The 18,876-nt window shown below is 47.4% G+C and overlaps 2 protein-coding genes across 6 annotated transcripts in view; both read left to right on the forward strand.

Moving 5' to 3' along the window:
• PLOD1 (procollagen-lysine,2-oxoglutarate 5-dioxygenase 1) overlaps positions 1-4,587 on the forward strand; it is a 33,387-nt gene extending 28,800 nt beyond the window's left edge. The window contains exon 19 of the mRNA XM_049877941.1: positions 494-4,587. Coding sequence (XP_049733898.1) covers positions 494-649 — 156 coding nt within the window. The 3' untranslated portion in view covers positions 650-4,587. The remainder of the gene's footprint in view (positions 1-493) is intronic.
• A 4,327-nt stretch (positions 4,588-8,914) lies between these two features.
• The window catches only part of MFN2 (mitofusin 2), a 29,147-nt gene continuing 19,185 nt past the window's right edge, over positions 8,915-18,876 (forward strand). Inside the window, exons 1-3 of one of the 5 annotated variants that reach the window (XM_049877946.1) lie at positions 8,915-9,184; positions 11,637-11,684; positions 16,098-16,276. In XM_049877946.1, the coding sequence (XP_049733903.1) occupies positions 16,102-16,276 (175 nt within the window). In that variant the 5' untranslated portion in view covers positions 8,915-9,184; positions 11,637-11,684; positions 16,098-16,101. Of the gene's footprint in view, positions 9,193-11,541; positions 11,685-16,097; positions 16,277-18,876 lie in introns of all 5 variants that reach the window. The other 4 variants (XM_049877943.1, XM_049877942.1, XM_049877944.1 and 1 more) reach the window with 4 other exon arrangements.

The following is an 18,876-nucleotide window of genomic DNA, read 5'->3' on the forward strand; positions in this document are numbered from 1 at the left end:
CTCACCCCCAGAGGATATCTGGAAATGTCTGGAGACATTTTTGGTTGTCACAACTATGGAGGTGCTACTGGCATCTCATAGGTAGAGGCTAGGGATGCCCAGTTTAGCACCCCACAACAAAGAATTATCTGGCCCAAAATGTCAGTGGTGCTAAGGTTGAAGTACCCAGACCTAAGCTCTTATAGCCTCTCATTTAATTTTCACAACCCTTTGCAGTTTCTCCCACATTTTACAGATGGGGATACTGAAGCCCACCACTGAATATGTAGTGGAGCCTAGATTTGCCCAGGGCTGCCTGACTCCAGAGCTCTTGCCCGGTTGCTCTGCCTTTGCCGAGTCTCCACCTTAGGCACTATGGGTATCATGCGGCACCCCAGGCAGGCTATGCCGAGGGCTGCTTATTGGGAGACTAGAGGGAGAGTGGGGGAAGGGCCCAGCTTCCTGTTGGGAAACTGATACTTCCTGTTGGGTACTGACGCTTCTTGTCTCCCAGGGCGGAGGCTGTCGGTTCCTGCGCTACAACTGCTCCATCCGTGCCCCGAGAAAGGGCTGGACCCTCTTGCACCCCGGGCGGCTCACGCACTACCACGAGGGGCTCCCCACCACCAAGGGCACCCGTTACATCGCCGTCTCCTTCGTCGACCCCTAATTGCCCAGAGCTGGCCACCTCCGACTTTTTCTCTTTGCTGACAACCACTGCCAGAAGCTTCCAGGGCCTCAGTGTCCCAGGGAGCTGGTCCGTCTTCCAGGCTCTTGACTCCCTGTTGCTCGGGGAACCTCCAGTCAGAGAGATGGGGCATGCAGGCCACAGGCGGAGCAGATCTCCTTGTCTGAGGCTTTCCGGATGCTCTGGCCCCACCCTGGAGAGGCAGTTCACTGTCACTGCTTTGTAGAGAGTCATCCTTCCCAAACCTTCTTCCTGAAAAACTGAGTTCCCCTTTCTCTGCTTCTTCCACTGGGCGAGACCTGGGCAGAGCTGGGGCTTACCCAAGGCGCCCAGAGAGTCTCCAGGGGCAACAAGCCATGCCCCAGAGCTTCTCCCAGGCAGAGCCACAGCCCCAGGGACTTCCTGCTTCAAGCTTGGGGTAGACACAGAGACCTGGGTCAGACTCATGCTCCTGCCCTGACCCTGGGACCATGGAAGCCCCCCATCCTCTATGGTTCCTGTCATGGCAGCAAAAACTTGTCCCCTGGAGACAGCGACTCAGAAGACCTCCCGGAAGGCAGAAGGGAATCTATTTATGCCACAGCTGGATCCTCTACTTGACCCTTGCTGGGGGAGGCGGGAAGTGTCCACACACTGTACTGGGTCACCCTGTCCCTATGCCTCTGGCGAGAGGGACTGACAGAAACAGGAGAGTTTCTATTAAACGTCATGACAACCATGGAGTGGGAGCTGCTGAGTGGGTGGGGTGTGGTGAGTGGTACAGTGGGTTGATTTAAGCCAATGATTGGTATGTTCAGGAGGCAAAAAGACTGTCAGGAGATTGGGCAACTTCTTTGTGTCCCAGACCCAGTCACATGTGATTTCCAAGTCATTGGTGTATTCCGTAAACCCTCCCTATGAGCCCAACACTGGCAGACTGGGGCACGCTTCTTACTCCTTCAAGGCCTGCATCAGGCGTTGCCTCCTCTCTGAAGCCTTTGCTGACCACCCTTCCTGCAAACATGAACAGGAAAAACTGCTGCTGCTTCTGGTGGCCCCCACCATACCCTGGACAGACTCATCTTGTAGTGCTGATTACACTTCAGGGCGTACCCTGGTGGTGTAGTGGTTAAGAGTCTGGCTGCTGACCAAAATGTCGGCAGTTCGAATCTACCAGGTGCTCCTTAGAAACCCTATGGGACAGTTCTACTCTGTCCTGTAGGGTCGCTATGAGTTGGAATCCACCTGATGGCAATGGTTTTGGTTTAACATCTATCCATCCCTTGCTGTGGGCCAGGCGCCAAGCCTCTCGGGCACTGAGTACACAGTCCTCTGGGCTAGGAGCTCCCATTTCCTTTTTACAGATGAGACAGGCTCAAAGAGGTCAAGTAATTTGCCTAAGGCCACACAGCAAGTTAGTAGTAGGGACAGGGATTTGAATATGATTCCAGTGGTTGAAGAAATCTGGTCCCTGCCGAGACACTTGTAGTCAGTGGAGGAGCAAGAAAGAAACATGCAGTTCACCATGGACCGGTGTGATAAATGCCACAATGACTATCAGTGGGCTGGGAAGAGGAGAAGGGACCAGCCAGCTTGGTATAACTTGATGCCTCTCAACTAGAGGCAGTTTTATTCCCTAGGGGGCATTTGGCAATGTCTGGAGACATTTTTGGTTGCATCTAGTGGGTAGAGATGAGCAATACTGCTAAACATCCTATAATGCATGGGATAGCCACCTGCAACATCGAAATCATCCATGTCTAACGTCAATATGGAAACCCCGGTGGCATAGTGGTTAAGAGCTATGGCTGCTAACCAAAAGGTCAGCAGTTTGAATTCACCAGGCACTCCTTGGAAACTCTATGGGGCAGTTCTACTCTGTCCTATAGGGTTGCTATGAGTCAGAATTGACTCAATGGCAATGGGTTTTTAATAGCAATACGGGCGCCCTGGTGGTGCAGTGTCTAAGAGCTATGGCTATTAACCAAAAGGTCGGCAGTTCGAATCCACCAGCGGATCCTTAGAAACCCCATGGGACAGTTCTCCTGTGTCCTGCAGGGTCGCTATGAGTCAGAATTGACAGCAATGGGTTTTGGGTTTTTTCGAATGTCAATATGAGTTAGGTAGGTCTACTCTGTCCTATATGGTCACTGTGAGTCGGAATTGACAGCAATGGCTTTTTCTTTTCGGTTAATGTCAATAGGGAGCCCTGTGCAGTGGTTAAGTGCTCACCTGCTAACCAAAAGGTAGACAGTTCCAACCCACTGGCTGCTCCATGGGATAAAGATGTAGTGGTCTGCTTCTGTAGAAGATTTACAGCCTTGGAAATCCTATAGGGCATTATATAGGGTCGCTATGAGTCGGAATTGACTCGACAGCAGTGGGTTTTGGGTTTTTTATTTCTACTCTGTCCTAAAGGGTCACTATGAGTTGGAATTCAACTCGAAGGCAATGGGTTTAATGTCCACAGGAGGAGCCTGGGTGGTCAGGCTGCTAATCAAAAGGTTGGCAGTTCAAATCCATCAGCTGCTCCTTGGAAACCCTACTGGCAGTTCTGCTTTGTCCTATAGGGTCATTATGGGCCAGAACTGACTCAACATCAACAGGTTTGTTTTTTTTGGGGGGGTGGCGCAAGTGATTTGAGATCAGCTGGTGGTTTGAATCCATTCAGAGGCACTATGAAAGAAAGGCCTGAGAGACTGCTTCTGTAACGATTACAACCAAGAAAACCCTGTGGAGCAGTTTTCTGTAACACATGTGTTTGCCATGAGTCCTAATTGACTTGAAAGCAATGGATTTGGGTTTGATTTTTTTGGTAATGTCAGTAGTGCCGAGGTCGAGAAACCCTGATGTTGTTAGGTGCCCTCGAGTAGGTTCCAACTCATACTGACCCTACATACAACAGAACAAAATAAGGCCCGGTCCTGTACCATCCTCACAATCCTTGTTATGATTGAACCCATCATTGCAGCCACTGTGTCAGTCCATCTCCTTTAGGGTCTTCCTCTTTTTTTGATGACCCTTTACTTTACCAAGCATGATGTCGTTCTCCAGGGACTGATTCCTCCTGACAACATCTCCAAAGTATGTGAGACCTTGTCTTTCCATCCTTCTAAGGAGCATTCTGGTTGTACTTTTTCCAAGACAGATTTGTTTGTTCTTTTGGCAATCCATGGTATATTCAATATTCTTCATCAACACCTCAATTCAAAGGTGTTAATTCTTCTTCGATCTCCCTTATTTATTGTCCAGCTTTCGCAGGCACATGAGGCGATTGAAAATACCATGGCTTGGGTCAGGCACACCTTAGTCTTTAAGGTGACGTCTTTGCTTTTTAACACTTTAAAGAGGTCTTTTGCAGCAGATTTGCCCAGTGGGATGCGTCTTTTGATTTCTTGACTGCTGTTTTCATGGGTGTTGATTGTGGATCCAAGTAAAATGAAATCCTTGACAACTTCATTCTCCGTTTATCATGATGTTGCTTATTGATCCAGTTGTGAGGCTTTTGTTTTCTTTATGTTGAGGTGTAATCCATACTGAAGGCTGTGGTCTTTGATCCTCATCAGTAAGTGCTTCAAGTCCTCTTCATTTTCAGCAAGCAAGGTTGTGTCATCTGTGTAACACAGGTTGTTAATGAGTCATCGTCCAATCCTGATGTTTCATTCTTCTTCATATAGTCCAGCTTCTCAGATTATTTGTTCAGCATACAGATTGAATAAATATGGTGAAAGGATACAACCATGACACATACCTGTCCTGACTTTAAACCATGCAGTACCCCCTTGTTCTGTTTGAACAGCTGTGTCTTGATCTATGTACAGGTTCCTCATGAGCACAATGAGGTGTTCTGGAATTCCCCTTCTTTGCAATGTTATCCATAATTTGTTATGATCCATAAAGTCGAGTGCCCTTGCATAGTCAATAAAACACAGGTAAACATCTTTCTGGTATTCTCTGCTTTCAGCCGGGATCCATCTGACACCAGCAATGATATCCCTCCTTGTACCACGTCCTCCTCTGAATCAGGCTTGAATTTCTGGCAGTTCCCTGCCCATACACTGCTGCAGCCACTTTTGAATGATCTTTAGCAAATTTTTATTTGCGTGTGATATTAATGATATTGTACAACAATTTCCACATTTGGTTGGCTCACCTTTCTTGGGAATAGGCAGAAATAAGGATCTCTTCCAGTCGGTTGGCCAGATAGCTGTCCTCCAAATTTCTTGGCATAGAGGAGTGAGCACTTCCAGCACTGCATGTGTTTGTTGAAACATCTCAATTGGTATTCCGTCAATTCCTGGAGCCTTGTTTCTCGCTAATGCTTTCAGTGCAGCTTGGACTTCCTCCTTTGGTACCATTGATTCCTGATTATATGCTACCTCCTGAAATGGTTGAACACTGACCAATTCTTTTTGATATAGTGACTCTATTCCTCCCATCTTCTTTTGATGCTTCCTGCATTATTTAATATTTTGCCCTGTAGAATCTTACAATATTGCAACTCGAGGGTTGAATTTTTTCTTCATTTCTTTCAGCTTGAGAAATGCTGAGTATGTTTTCCCCCTTTTGTTTTCTAACTCCAGGTCTTTGCACATGTCATTATAATACTTTGTCTTCTCGAGCTGCCCTTTGAAATCTTCTGTTCAACTCTTTAACTTCATCATCGCTTCATCCTGCTTTAGCTACTTGATGTTCAAGAGCAAGTGTCAGGGTCTCTTCTGACATCCATTTTGGTCTTTTGTTTCTTTCTTGTCTGTTTAATGACTTCTTGCTTTCTTAATTTATGATGTTCTTTATTTCATTCCACAACTCGTCTGGTCTTTGGTCGTTAGTGTTCGATGCATCAAATCTATTCTTGAGATGGTCTCTAAATTCAGGTAGCATATACCCAAGGTCCTACTTTGGATCTCATGGACTTGTTTTAATTTTCTTCAGTTTCAACTTGAACTTGCATATGAGCAATTGATGGTCTGTTCCATAGTTGGTCCCTAGCCTTGTTCAGACTGATAATATTGAGCTTTTCCATTGTCTCTTTCCACAGATGTAGCCAATTTGATTTCTGTATATTCCATTTGGGAAGGTCCACGTGTATAGTTGCTGTTTGGGTTGTTGAAAAAAGGTATTTGCAATGAAGAAGTCGTTGGTCTTGCAAAATGCTGTCATGTCATGTCCAGTATCATTTCTATCACCAAGGCCATATTTTCCAACTACCAGTCCTTCTTCTTTGTTTCCAACTTTTGCATTCCAATCACCAATAATTATCAGGGCATCCTGATTGCAAGTTTGATCAATTTCAGACTGCAGAAGTTGGTAAAAATCTTTAGTTCCCTCATCTTTGGCCTTAGTGGTTGGTGTGTAAATTTAAATAATAGTCATATTAACTGGTCTTCCTTGTAGGCATATGGATATTATCCTATCACTGACAGCATTGTATTTCACGATAGATCTTGAAATACTCTTTTTGATGATGAATGCAATGCCATCCCTCTTCAAGTTGTCATTCCCGGCATAGTAGGCCATATAATTGTCTAATTCAAAATGGCCAATACCAGTCTATTTCAGGTCACTAATGCCCAGGATATCAGTGTTTATGCATTCCACTTCATTTTTGACAATTTCCAATTTTCGTAGATCCATACTTTGTACGTTCCATGTTCTGATTATTAATGGATGTTTGCAGCTGTTTCTTCTCATTTTGAGTCATTCCCCATCAGGAAATGAAGGTCCTGAAAGCTTGACTCCATCCATGCCATTCAGGTCAACTCTACTTTGAGGAGGCAGCTCTCTCCCAGTCTTTGGAGTGCCTTCCAACTTCAGGGGCTCGTCTTCTGGAATTGTATCAGACAATGTTCCACTGCTATTCCTAAGGTTTTCACTGGCTAATTCTTCTCAGAAGCACACAGCCGGATCCTTCTTCCTAGTCAGTCTTAGTCTGGAAGTTCAGCTGAAATCTGTCTGCCATGGGTTACCCTGCTAGTATTTAAAAACCGGTGGCATAGCTTCCACTATCACAGCAAAACACAAGCCCTCAAAGTACGACAAACTGACAGACGTGTGGAGGAGAGCAGATGCAATTTAAGCTGGGCCTTGGAAGGTAAGGAGGTTTCCAATAGGCCGAAAGACTTGATCAAGGTCAGAGTGCTAGAGCCAGCTAGGCACAGGTGAGGGCTGAGAATGTTGGCCAGCTGGTGTGGGTAGAATTGATGAGGTCTGATTGGAAAGGCTTATGTTCCCAGGCTAAGGAGAGTTTGGACTTTATCCAGAGGTGCTTGGAGTCATTCAGAGATTGTGTATATGCATTTTAAAGTTTTTTTTTTTAAGTTGGCCCACATTAAAATAAAACACAAATCTTAATCTCTCTCCCATTCCTCATTCCTGTCTTCCCAGCTCCTTTGCTGAGAAGTGACCATGGCTAATCCTTTCTGGGTGTCCTTCCAGAGCTGGTCTGTGCATATATAAGCATTGTGTGTGTGTATGTGTGTATCTTAAGAGCTGTTTTTAATGTTATCTTTTTCTGATTACAAACACAATTTGTGTCCACTGGAAAAATCAATTAGAAATAGTTAACGCAGGAAAAAAAAGTTTCCTGCAAGTGCACACCAACCCTGCCATCCATACCTTCCCATTAACGTTACCGGCAGTTGTCGGGGAGTCTTGTCATCAGGAAAGTTTAAGGAGAGGCCTCACATCTAGGAGCTGTGTTTCAGAGAGAGAACCCAGGTACTGGGTAAAGGGCAAGATTAGAGGCCTGGGGATGGATTCGGATGCCCCAGCAGGTGTCTGGACCAGAGACCAGGGCCTGGGCCAGAGCTTGCAAGGAGGTCTAGTGAAGAGGGAATGGACGGGACTGATGTTTAGGAGGGAGAGCCCCAGGCCCCTACCTGACTCTGGCAGGATTCTGCCAAAGAAGGGAAAGGAAGCGCAAGAACTGACAGTCCCCTTAGGGAGGCCAGAGAGCAGTGTGGAGGAGGAAACAAACAGCAGCAGTGCAAGGCAGTGAGTAACAGGCCCCAGTGCGGCCACATCCCAGACAGGCCTGGCTGAACCCCAAGACAGGGCCTGGGTGTGGCCCCACACTCCAGAGTTGGACTTTTAGGAAACTAGGCTACTAGTTCACTCAGGGTATTGAAGGCAGGACAGCCTCCTTTTGACCGGTTGTGCCTCCCAGGAGACTGATAAGCTGGTCACTCAAGTACTAATTTGCCTCCAGAGGTAACTGTGGCAAGATTCTACTGTGGTTATAGAGCAGTGCTGCCCAATAGAAGTAGAATGGGAGCCACTCACAAAATTAAAAAATTTCTAGGAGCCACATTTAAAGAAGTAAAAACAAACAAATGGAATTAATATCAGTAACATACTTTCTTTCACCCAATGTATCCAAAATATTAACACGTCACATAATCAATATGCATGAAATATTTTACATTTCTTTTTCATACTAAATCTTATAAGCACATCACAATTTGCACTAACCACATTTCAGGGGCTCAATAGCCACATGTGGCTGGTGGCTTCCCTGGAGACCTGTTAACTGCTGTATCTCAGTACCTGGCACATAGGAGGGGCTCAGTGGTCCACCGCAGGTGAGTTTGGGTAATTCTCCCCTCCGAGCCACCTGGGATTGTAGTGAGGATTACACAAAATGATGCATGTTAGGTGCCATAGTGATAAGCACTTAATAGGTGCTGATACATTGTTGTTGCTGTTGTTGTTATTGCAATTCTTACTTCCTTAAAGGAGTCCCTAGGTGGTGCAGGCGGTTAATGTGCTTGACTGGCTGCTAACCAAAAGGTTGAAGGTTCCAGTCCACCTAGAGGCACCTGGGAAGAAAGACCTGGTGATCTACTTCTAAAAAATCAGCCATTGAAAACCCTATGGAGCACAGATCTATTCTGACACAGATGGGGTCCCTATGAGTCAGAATCTACCCTAAGGCCATTGCTTTTTTTGTTTGTTTTTTTAACTTCCTCAAAGACAACAGAAGGGCACCAGGCCCAAGGTTGTTGCTGTCTCCCTGGGTGAGTCACCTCGCCCTAACGGCCTTAAACTCTTGAGAGCTCTTCTTCAAAATTACACAATGCCAGGTTGGATTCCAGTGCTAGCAGAGGCCTTGGGGTGAGGCTCTGGGGCAGCAAATGAAAGGGCGGGAACCTCTCATTCACGCCCTTGCTTTGTCCTTTGACAGCTCGAGGCCCCGCCCCATCCACCCGCCCGCCCTGACGGGCGCCTGCCGGAACTACAGCACCCGTGATGCAGCGCGAGCCGCCCAGGGCCTACGTCATCGGCTTGGGACGCCCTGGCGGTAAACGAGCGCCCTGAGATTCCTCCCAAGGAGGCGCCGAGCCGGAGGACACCTGCTCCATTAGGAGTCGTTGGGTCGTTCGGTTGAACTCGGAGCCCACCGACTCACCGGAGCCAGAGCGGCAAACCTGCGGGTGTTGGTGACGCGCGCATCCTTCCCTCCTTCCGCCTTTCCCCCGGTGGCGCGCGCTGGTGATGTAGTTGTATGATGGCCGCCGCAAGGCCGGGAAGGTGAAGGTGAGAGGGTGAGCTCGCCGGGGTGGCGGAGGCTGGTTTGGCTTGACCTGGGGATTCCTGAACAGCCCGGCGTGGATCGGTGGGACGCTGGGGGCCCGAGGATTCGGGGTCCTGGCAGGCGGGCGTCTCCACGCTCCGGCCTCGGCGCTGGGCCCCCTGCGGCCCTGAGAGGAGGGGGCGGGACGGGAGAACCGGGACTGAGGCGTGGGATACCCTGAGGCTCCTTATCGTCCCCGCCTTCCCAGCCTTTGTGGTTATGTTCCATCCCGCCCTTGCCGCATTTCTCATCCAGCTCTCTTCGTTTGCCAGCATTTATTCAGCAGCTGGCAGGTACCCACGTTCACCCCGAAACTCCTTGTTCTGGGCTCCCTCACTTTTAGCGCTTATTGCGCCGTGTTACAGCCGATTATTTACTTGTATGACTTCTCGGACCATAAGACTCTCTGAGGCAAGGACCGTTTTTTATCCATCCTTATCCCTAGGCCAAGGGGTACTGGTGGCACAGTGGTTAAGCGCTCGACCGAAAGGTTGACGATTTGAATCCACTCAGCCCTTCCGTGGAAGAAAAGACAGGCTTTCTGCTCCGCTAAAAGTTACAGCCTAGGAAACTCTGTGGGACGGTTCTACTCTGTCATATAGGGTCAACTCAATGGCACACAGCAAGAAGATTCCTTACACTTAGCACTGAACCAGGCACACAGAAAATGGTGAATAAATAGATGTTTGGATGCATGAAGCCAAAACTGCCCGTCCCCTTCTTTTCTTGTATCCTCTCATTGCCCTTTCTTTAAGTTCTCTATATTCTCTCTTTCCCTCCTCCTAGAAAAGGGCTCTGACATTGCCCTTACCACCTCCAGTGGGGTGGAAAGCAGCTCTATGTAGTTGAAAACAAGTGAGCTTTGGAGTCAGAGGAGATGGAATCTCAATCCCTAGGTTGGCGTAACTACCAGAAAACCAAATCCATTGCCAGTGAGTTGATTCCGACGGATAGTGACCCTATAGGACAGAATAGAGCTGCCCCATAGGATTTCTAAGGCTGTAATCTTTATAGATTACACAAAGATATTATTTTGAGGACTAAGGTGCGCCTGACCCAAGCCATGGTATTTTCAGTCACCTCATATGCGTTGCATACAAAAGCTGAACAATGAATACAGACGACGAAAGAAGAATTGATGCCTTTGAATTATGGTGTTAGGAAAGAATATTGAATATACCACAGGCTGCCAGAAGAATGAACAAATCTGTCTTGGAAGAAGTGCAGCCAGAATGCTGTACTTAGAAGCGAGAATGATAAGACTTTGTCTCACATACTTTGGACCTATTATCAGGAGGGACCAGTCCCTGGAGGAGGACATCATGCTTGGTAAAGTGAAAAGTCAGCAAAAAAGAGGAAGACCCTCAATGAGATGGATTGACACAGTGGCTGCAACAGTGAGCTCAAACAAACAAAGATTGTGAGGTTGGTGCAGAACTGGGCGGTGTTTCGTTCTCTTGTTCTTAGGGTCACTATGAGTCGAAACTACCTCAATGGCACCTAATAATGACAACAACAACGATCTTTACTGAGGCAGATTGCCATGTCTTTCTCCCAAGGAGTGGCTGGTGGATTTGAATTGCCGCCAACCTTTTGGTTAACAGCCAAGAGCTTAACTGCTGTGCCACGAGGGCTCCTCTTGGCTTAATTAACCAAACCAAAAACCCACTGCCGTCGAGTCGATTCCGACTCATAGCGACCCTATAGGACAGAGTAGAACTGCCCCATAGAGTTTCCAAAGAGCACCTGGCGGATTTGAACTGCCAACCTTTTGGCTAGCAGCCATAGCATTTAACCACTACGCCACCAGGGCTCCTCTTGGCTTAGTTAGCAGCCTATAAATCTTATAACTACTCTAAACCTGTTTGCCCCATAGAATTGAGAATGAAGAAAGGTACTCTTGTAAAGCATCTGCCACGCATAGATTTTCAATAAATTCCACTTTCCTTCCCCACCTCCAATATCCCACTTCTAATCCTGACAGTTCCTCAGGCCCAGTCCTTGTCCTGGTTCTGTGCCTTCCTCTTCCCGCAACTTTGTGGATGTGCCTTTACCAGGATCCCTGCGGGGACCTCCTGATGCCTTGCACACATGGCTGAACACATGTTTGTGCACACGTAGGACTCGCCCCGTACTTCTGTGCTGTGTTTTTCCCCAGGGCACTTCCTCACGTGCCAGCCCAGTTCCTCAGTACCTCAGTGAGTAAACTTCCCTCAGGGATCAGTTTGTCTTCAAAACCTGATCAGACGTGTTTTATACACCATTTTTTTATTTTCTTCTCTTGCTGCCTATGGACATCTCCCTTTTCCTTCCTAAAAAGTCAGGAAATTGGTGGAGTCAACAGAATCAGTAATCATCTTCAGCCTGAGTCAGGACAGACAACAAGTCAATTTCTTTTCATCTTTTTGACTCCAGCCATGCCCACGATGCCCACCCTGTGAAGATCTCCACACCATCCAAAAAGTAAGTAGTAGTTGTGACTTCTGGCACTCTGGGTCAGGTGGAAAGGTTTCTTGGATGAGGTCATCTTTGCATAGAGCTGGAATTTTCCAACCTGTGTTGGGAAAAAACAAACAAACAAAAATACCGTAGGTTTTTTCTAAGGAGCCCTGGTGGTACAATGGTTAAGTGCTTGGCTGCTAACTGAAAGGTGGGCAGTTTGAACCCACCATTTGCTCTGCAGGAGAAAGATGTGTAAATTTGCTTCCGTAAAGGCTACAGTCTTGGAAACCCTCTGGGGGGTTCTACTCTGTCCTATAAAGTCGCTATGGGTCAGAATCAACTTGATGGCACACAACAACAACAACTACAGTTTCTTTTTATTTCCATGGAGAGTTTCACTGGGAAAAAAGGTTGGCAGTTCAGAAAGTGGTTGGGATCTCCTGGGCTCCCTGAAGCATTAGTCTCTAGCTTCCTTGTTTGTTCTCTGCTGTGCTGGCTATTCTCCTCCCCTTCTCTGTCCAGCAGAGGCTGGCTCCTTGTCACAGCTCTTCTAAGAGTCTGCGCTGCTCCTCTACCCTGTACACTTTTTTGTTTCAATTTCTCAGCTTCTCTGTTCCAGTTGTGCCAGCAGACGGTTGTGGATCCATTTTATTTTCCCTGCTAGGAGTTGCTGTGCGTAAAACTGGGTAAGGAGATGGTATGGACTGAGGGACTGTGCTTGGGATCCAGACACACCTTGGAGTGATTTCTGCTAGTGCTCCCACTACACCCAAGATTCCTAATACTTCTAACAGCCTAGGCCGAGGCAAAGCTGTTGATGACTTTGGAGCATTAATAGCAATTTTAGTTTAGAATTGGGTTTGGTTCTGGTCTCAGGTTAATATCTGTTAGTACTGCGCCCTCGGCACTTTTTTGGAATGGGAATAGGGGACTGTCAGGATAAATGAGCCTCCTCCCAGTGTGATCCTAGGGATTTTAAAGTCTGTTGTACAAAAGAAGGGTTTCTTTGTCAGATAAATTTGTGAAATGCTACGTTAAGTACTGTTAAATGGTATCTTTACAGCAGACCTTCCCAAAGCCTTTATTGTGCTCATGTGCTCTGATGGAGGGGGCGGTAGCATATGATGTTTCACAGGTTGCTTCTATTACAGACCCCTTTTTACATGGAACATTGGGTGCAACTAGAGTTCTGCAGACCTCGTAGAGAAATAATGCCTTAAGCTGTCTTACACTATTGAGAAATGACCTCAAGAGCACTTTGAGGATCAGAATAGCTCTAACTGTGCCACTTAAGGTGTAGTTGATATTAGAGCTGGACTCTCTGGCCCAGCGATGCTTGCGGGATGGGCCCCACGGGCCTGCGGCTAGCCCTGTGGTGAAGTAGGGGCTATCAGGGCTTTCCAGAGAAGGTACAGGAAACCCACTGCTTCCTGCCATGCTGGATGGGTAGGAAGCCAGCAGATGAAGCCCTGAGATGGGGGAGACTGTCTTGGCATTTGTGTGTGTGTTTTGCGGTTTTGCTCCTTTTGTGCATATATATATGTCTGGTTTGCTCTTTTGAAGAATTAAATCCTGGAACCTGAAAGGTTTGTTCAACTCTTTTAACTCACTGGGTTCCAAATAGTAAGAAACAGATACTTAGCTAGCAGCTGCTTTTTAAGTAAAAAAAAAGTGGATTTGTGTATTCCAGGGATGGAAGGGTAAGATGGTACACCCCCCAGGTGGTCACCTGCTCTGTGTCAAAGACTAGCTTTCAAGAAGTTCACAGACTAGCGGGAGAGACAGGGTGTGGTCTGGTAAGGTTGTGTGTCCCCATGGAGATGTCAGGGAAGGCTTTACAGAGGGGGTGACACTTGAGTTGGGTTAGGACAGATAGGAGTATGCCAAATGGGTGAAAAAGGAAAGAGGATTCCAGGCTAAAAGCAGCATGTGCAGTGCAAACACAGAATCTTAGCTTGGGAATTAGCAGAACCAGAGAAATCAGAGTTTGGTGAGTTTGGAGGGTTCCACAGAGGGGGTTGGGGACATGTAGCGCAGCCTGGGTAATGGCAAGAGCAGAGGCCAGCTCCTGGACCAGCAGAACTCCTAGCAGGCGTTGTAACCTTGACCCGTTAAGCTCTTACTATTGTGCATGTCTTTGAATATTATGCTTACTAAACACTAACACTTTTGGTTTTATTTCCTTTGGACTTGCCACCAATGACTAGAACTTAAAGCACCTGCTTCTAAAAGCCCAGCTAATCTCAGGGAACTTTGCTGTCTGTAAGCAAATCGCTTCTGGGGCTGGGCACTGCCGCTCCTCATCACTGAGCAGACCTGCTTACTCCATTGCCATAGCAGCAAATGGGGGCTGTGGATGTGTTGGTGAACTTGCCGCTGCCCAGAGAGAGTCTTGTGAGCTTGCTGGTAGAGTTTATTATTGTTACTGCTTCTTAACATGTAAAGCTACCTTCGAGCTTTTGTGATATGCTAAGCATATTGCTTGCATTATCTTTTCTCCTGTTTATAGGGTATCATACCGTCCACATGAAAAAACCAAGGCTCTGAGGTTAAATACTTTGCTCAAGTTTTACAGCCCACAGATAGTATGGTCACAGTTTAAACCCAGCTCTATCTGATTCCAAAAATCTCTCATTTACAGTGCTACATTGTGCCCTACCCCAGGCTTGTTTTCTTCTCCTTTGGGTGGTCTGCCTGCCTGCCTGCCTTTTGCTCTGAGAGCTTGGGCGCAGCCTGCTAGGTCACAGAGAGCCTGATTTCAGAATGCTTTCTTTTCATTCTCAGTTCCCCTTCTCAGAGCACTGTTTTTTTTTTTTTTTTGTTACTTTATCTCTTGACACATGGCCTCTATGCTAAGAAGACATCTCTTGCAGCTGTGTGTTATACTGAGGGGATGAAGGTAAAAAAGAAAATAGATCACTTCCCTCATATCTCTCCAGAAATCATTAACATTGCAAAATAATTTTTGAGTTTGGACAAAACATGTGGGCTCCCATCTCTCTGTGGGTCTGTCTTTCTTCCCACTCTTTGGGATGGTTGGTTCCTCAGAGCCAGCTTTGGCATTCAGTCATCACACACCTTTTCCAGACGTTCTTTCTGTTTCTCAGGAATTTGTCCAACACCCTTTAGAAGCTTCTTGTGAGCACTCGTGAGCAATGCCTTCTCATTGCCCAACTGGAGAAAGTTGAGTGCTGAGTTGGGTAGAGGGCTGATGGCTGTGATTAGGTGGCTGGAGAGGGAGTGGCTAGACAAGAATGTGCTTGGTTGTTGGAGACAGTAGAGCCAGGCACGCACACAGCTGCGCACACTATCTCCCATCCTGGGAAGAGACTTTTTTTTTTTTTTTTGACTTCCCTGGACCTGAGGGCTGTGCTGGGGCATTAGTTCTCTCCATGGTGGGGACTCTGAGGAGGGACCTGGCAGGGGTTCGCTTCTGGGGCCAGGGATTCCCAGCTGCCACTTTCTCTGGTATGTCTGCCTCTCGGCCAAAGATCTCTAGGATGTTGGAGTCAAGTCTCAGAGCCCCTAACATGATAGTGGTGTGTAAAAAAAAAAAAAAAGTTTACGAAGATGTGTGTGACGGAGCGAGAGCAAGAGAGATACCTACACAAACTTAGACTCTGATGATAATAAAAATTTAACAGTGCTGATCCAAGAATGGTGGGGTTATGGATTTTTGTCCTTTAGTTCTCACATTTTCTACAGTGCACATATTCTGTAAATTGTGGAAGCGGCCCCCCTCACTTGAAAATTACCGTTCACCAATGTGTACCTGTTCCCTTTCACCAAAAAAAAAAAAAAAAAATCCTGTTAAGAATCAGGGCTGCTGGGTTCCTAGACAAAAGGGTGAGACTGAGCATCACGTTGCTCTCACTGGTTTCATTATTCCGTGCTTTTTTCTCAGGTGGGTGATTTATAGGAAAGAAGTCACATTTCCGTCACACTTTTCTGCCTAAGATTCAGAAAAAGGCTTCTCTGTGTTACTTCATAGTTCCTCCTTGTCTCTGTCTGAGGTAGTGAAGGCAGGGCCTGTCACTGTTCTACAGTCAAGGAACTGTCAGCGCTAGGCCCGAACTCTGGGCCCAGGCTCCAGTCTTCTGAGTGCCCATGCTGTGTGAGGTGGAGCCTGGCCCAAGTGTCCTGAGAGGCTCTTTCTTATGCTTTCTTTTTTTAATTGTAGTAAATATGTATGTAAATGTTTGCTGTTTCAAAATTTATTAAATGTACATTTCAGTGACCTTAATTATGTTCCTTATATTGCCCTTCTTATTCTGGAGATGCTGGTTCTTACCTTACCATCGTTTGATCTAGACCCAGGAAGTCCCATATTTTTGATGGAACCTAGAGCTGGTCCCAGTTCCCCTAGTCGCACCCCTCCATACTCCTAGCTGAGGTGGGCGTTCCTGGGTTTGCTTACGTTGTCTTCTCTTGCAGCGCAATGTCCCTGCTCTTCTCTCGATGCAACTCCATCGTCACAGTCAAGAAGGATAAGAGACACATGGCTGAGGTGAATGCTTCCCCACTCAAGCACTTTGTCACTGCCAAGAAGAAGATCAATGGCATCTTTGAGCAGTTGGGGGCCTACATCCAGGAGAGTGCCACCTTCCTGGAAGGTGAGGCTGGTGCCTGCTCAGCCAGGCCCATTGTGATCAGTTTGGACATTTATTTAGCAGGATCTGGGGGGGGGCGCGGCACAGCCCTGTTCTTGGGGGAAGCTCCTGCCCAGATGGGCTGTTGCCATCTATGACGTGCTACTCTTAGAGTTACGGGCAGCTGGCCTCAGGGGAGATTTGACAAGGAAGGCAGGGGAACTGCCAGTTAAGAATATATTTAAGAATTCCATGTATTCTGTTTTATTTAATCACAGGGGATAGGTGAGTCTTATCCCTATTTTTAAAAGCCTGCAAGTTGAGATTTTGAGATTGTCCAACGGCTTGCAAGTGCCAGAGCTGGGCTTTAACCAGGTGTCTCTGACCGCAAAGCACGTGTGTTTTTCTTGGCCTGGTTCTGGCTGCTGCCGTTAATACTGGTCACTGTCAGGCTGTTGGTTATTCCTGACCAGGATGTTCTCTCCTTGATATTTTTAGATTGGCGACAGGACTGTGAATAGTAAACTTACATCACCTGTACCTTTCCCACTAGTTACTAATTTGAGCTCAACCTCTGGTCCCTGCTCTATTAGTAGAGGGAGACAGGTTCCTGGGCCCCCCTCACTCTGAGTGCCAACTCCAGCCTCTGACTTTCTCAGCCTCCCTCTCTAGAAGGCTCCAGGTCTTGAGGTTGTCTGTGAATATCCAGTAGCTGAATCTCATCTGCCCTTGTTTTCCTCATTTATGAAAGAGGGGCTTAGGTGAGACCAGGGATTTTTAAATTCTAGTCTGGCAGAACCCTAGAAGCTTGGTGGCCATGCCCCCAGGGCTGACCTCTTGAAGGAGGATACACTTCACTCTCAGCTCTCACCCAGGAACAGCTCGGCCTCTGGTTGTTTTATAGTTCAGGCTTTTATATGTGAGGCTCCTCTTAAAGAGAGCACCCCTGTCCAGTTTCATTCTCCTCACTATGCACTTAGCATAGTGCTTGGTGCAGGAGAAGGTGCGCTTTAAATATCTGTTGAATTAAACAATCTGAACTTTTAAGTCATAAGAATTGACGGGTGAAATTATTCCAGATCATTGTCCATTTATTTAGCAATAGCTCTGGTGTGCCCAGCACCATGCCAAGCTCTGGGTGTGCAGAGATGGGCAGACCAGGTCGCTGTCTTCCTAAAGCCCAAGATTGACATTCTGTGATGCCCTGAATCATTTGCGCAGATGGCGGTGTTTATGGGATGGCCTCAGGAGCGCGTGCTTTGATTTCTTTTTTTGTGACAATAAGAGGCCTCCCCTTTGAGTGGAGCTGGGGTGATCTTGAGATGTGCCCTTGGTTGCCCTGAGTAGGAGATAATTACTACCTTGGAACTATCCCAAAGGGCAAGTGGCAAGAGGTTGTTGGCCTGTGGCTGCTACTTTTAAATGTGGCCACATGCTTGAGAGCCAGCTCCTTTGAGGGGCATTTCAGAGGCTGTGCCTCCCGTATAAGGGAGGAATGTTGATGGATCTGGGGCGGGGGTGACTGGAGGATACAGGAAGCCTTGTTGGCTTGGCTACTTGCTTTCATGGCACCAGCTATGGGGGAAACTTTCTGGGCTCCCTCTGAAATGCCATGCTCCATGTGCTTTGTAAGTGTGCTCAGGGTTGGGCCTGTCAGCTGGTGGTCTGCAAGAGTGTGCCAAGGGACCAAACACCCATCTCCTTCCACCAGCTTAGCACCTACCTGGGTGCAAGTTCTAGATGGAATGGGGGTACAGGGTCTTGCCTCAACCACTCCTGTCTGTGATCATTTGTTATCCATCTGCCTGTCAGGGGCATTCAGGAAACACCAGTGCCATGTTCCCAGCATCCATTAATTTAGCAAACACTTGAGCACCTGCTAAGTGCAGTGTCAGGGATCATATAGGCACCACTGTTCAGCCTCACCTGGTAGGTGATACAGATAGGGAAGTGCTCCGATAGACAGGAGAGGCACAGGTGCTGTGAGAGCACACACAAGGGGATCTAGCAGGTTGGCGGTGGCCAGGGAAGACTTCCTGAAGGCTGTGCAGTCTAAGTGAGACCCGAGGCCAAGTGGGAATGAAGTAAGCCACCCATGTAGGGCTTTAGCTCTTTGGGGCGGAGGAGGGGGGTTAGGCCACCTGAACAAAGCCCAGAGGGATGAGGAAGCTGAGTGAGTTTGGGTGAGTGTGAGGCAGAGGATGGCAAGAGACTAGGCTGGATGGGTAAGCAGGGCCAGATCGGGCAGGACCTTGTCAAATCACACTGAGTGGTTAAGAGGGCAGGGAGCCCTAGTGATGCAGTGGTAAAGCACTTGGCTGCTAATCAAAAAGTCAGCAGTTCCAGCCCACCAGTCATTCTGTGGAAGAAAGATGTGGCAACGTGCTTCTGTAGAGATTACAGCCATGGGAACCCTACGGGGGCAGTTCTACTCTGTCCTATAGGGTCACTATGAATTGGAATCAACTCGAGGGCAGTGGGTTTGGTTAAGGGGACATACTCTGGAGCCAGGCTGTCTGGGTTCAAATCCCAACTCTGTCATTTACTACCTGTGTGACATGTTAATAACAAGAATTAAATGAGACCATATTTGGAAAGTGATTAGAACAGTGCCTGGCATGTAG

Source organism: Elephas maximus, chromosome 3 (assembly GCF_024166365.1).
Source record: "Elephas maximus indicus isolate mEleMax1 chromosome 3, mEleMax1 primary haplotype, whole genome shotgun sequence".
NCBI lineage: Eukaryota > Metazoa > Chordata > Mammalia > Proboscidea > Elephantidae > Elephas > Elephas maximus.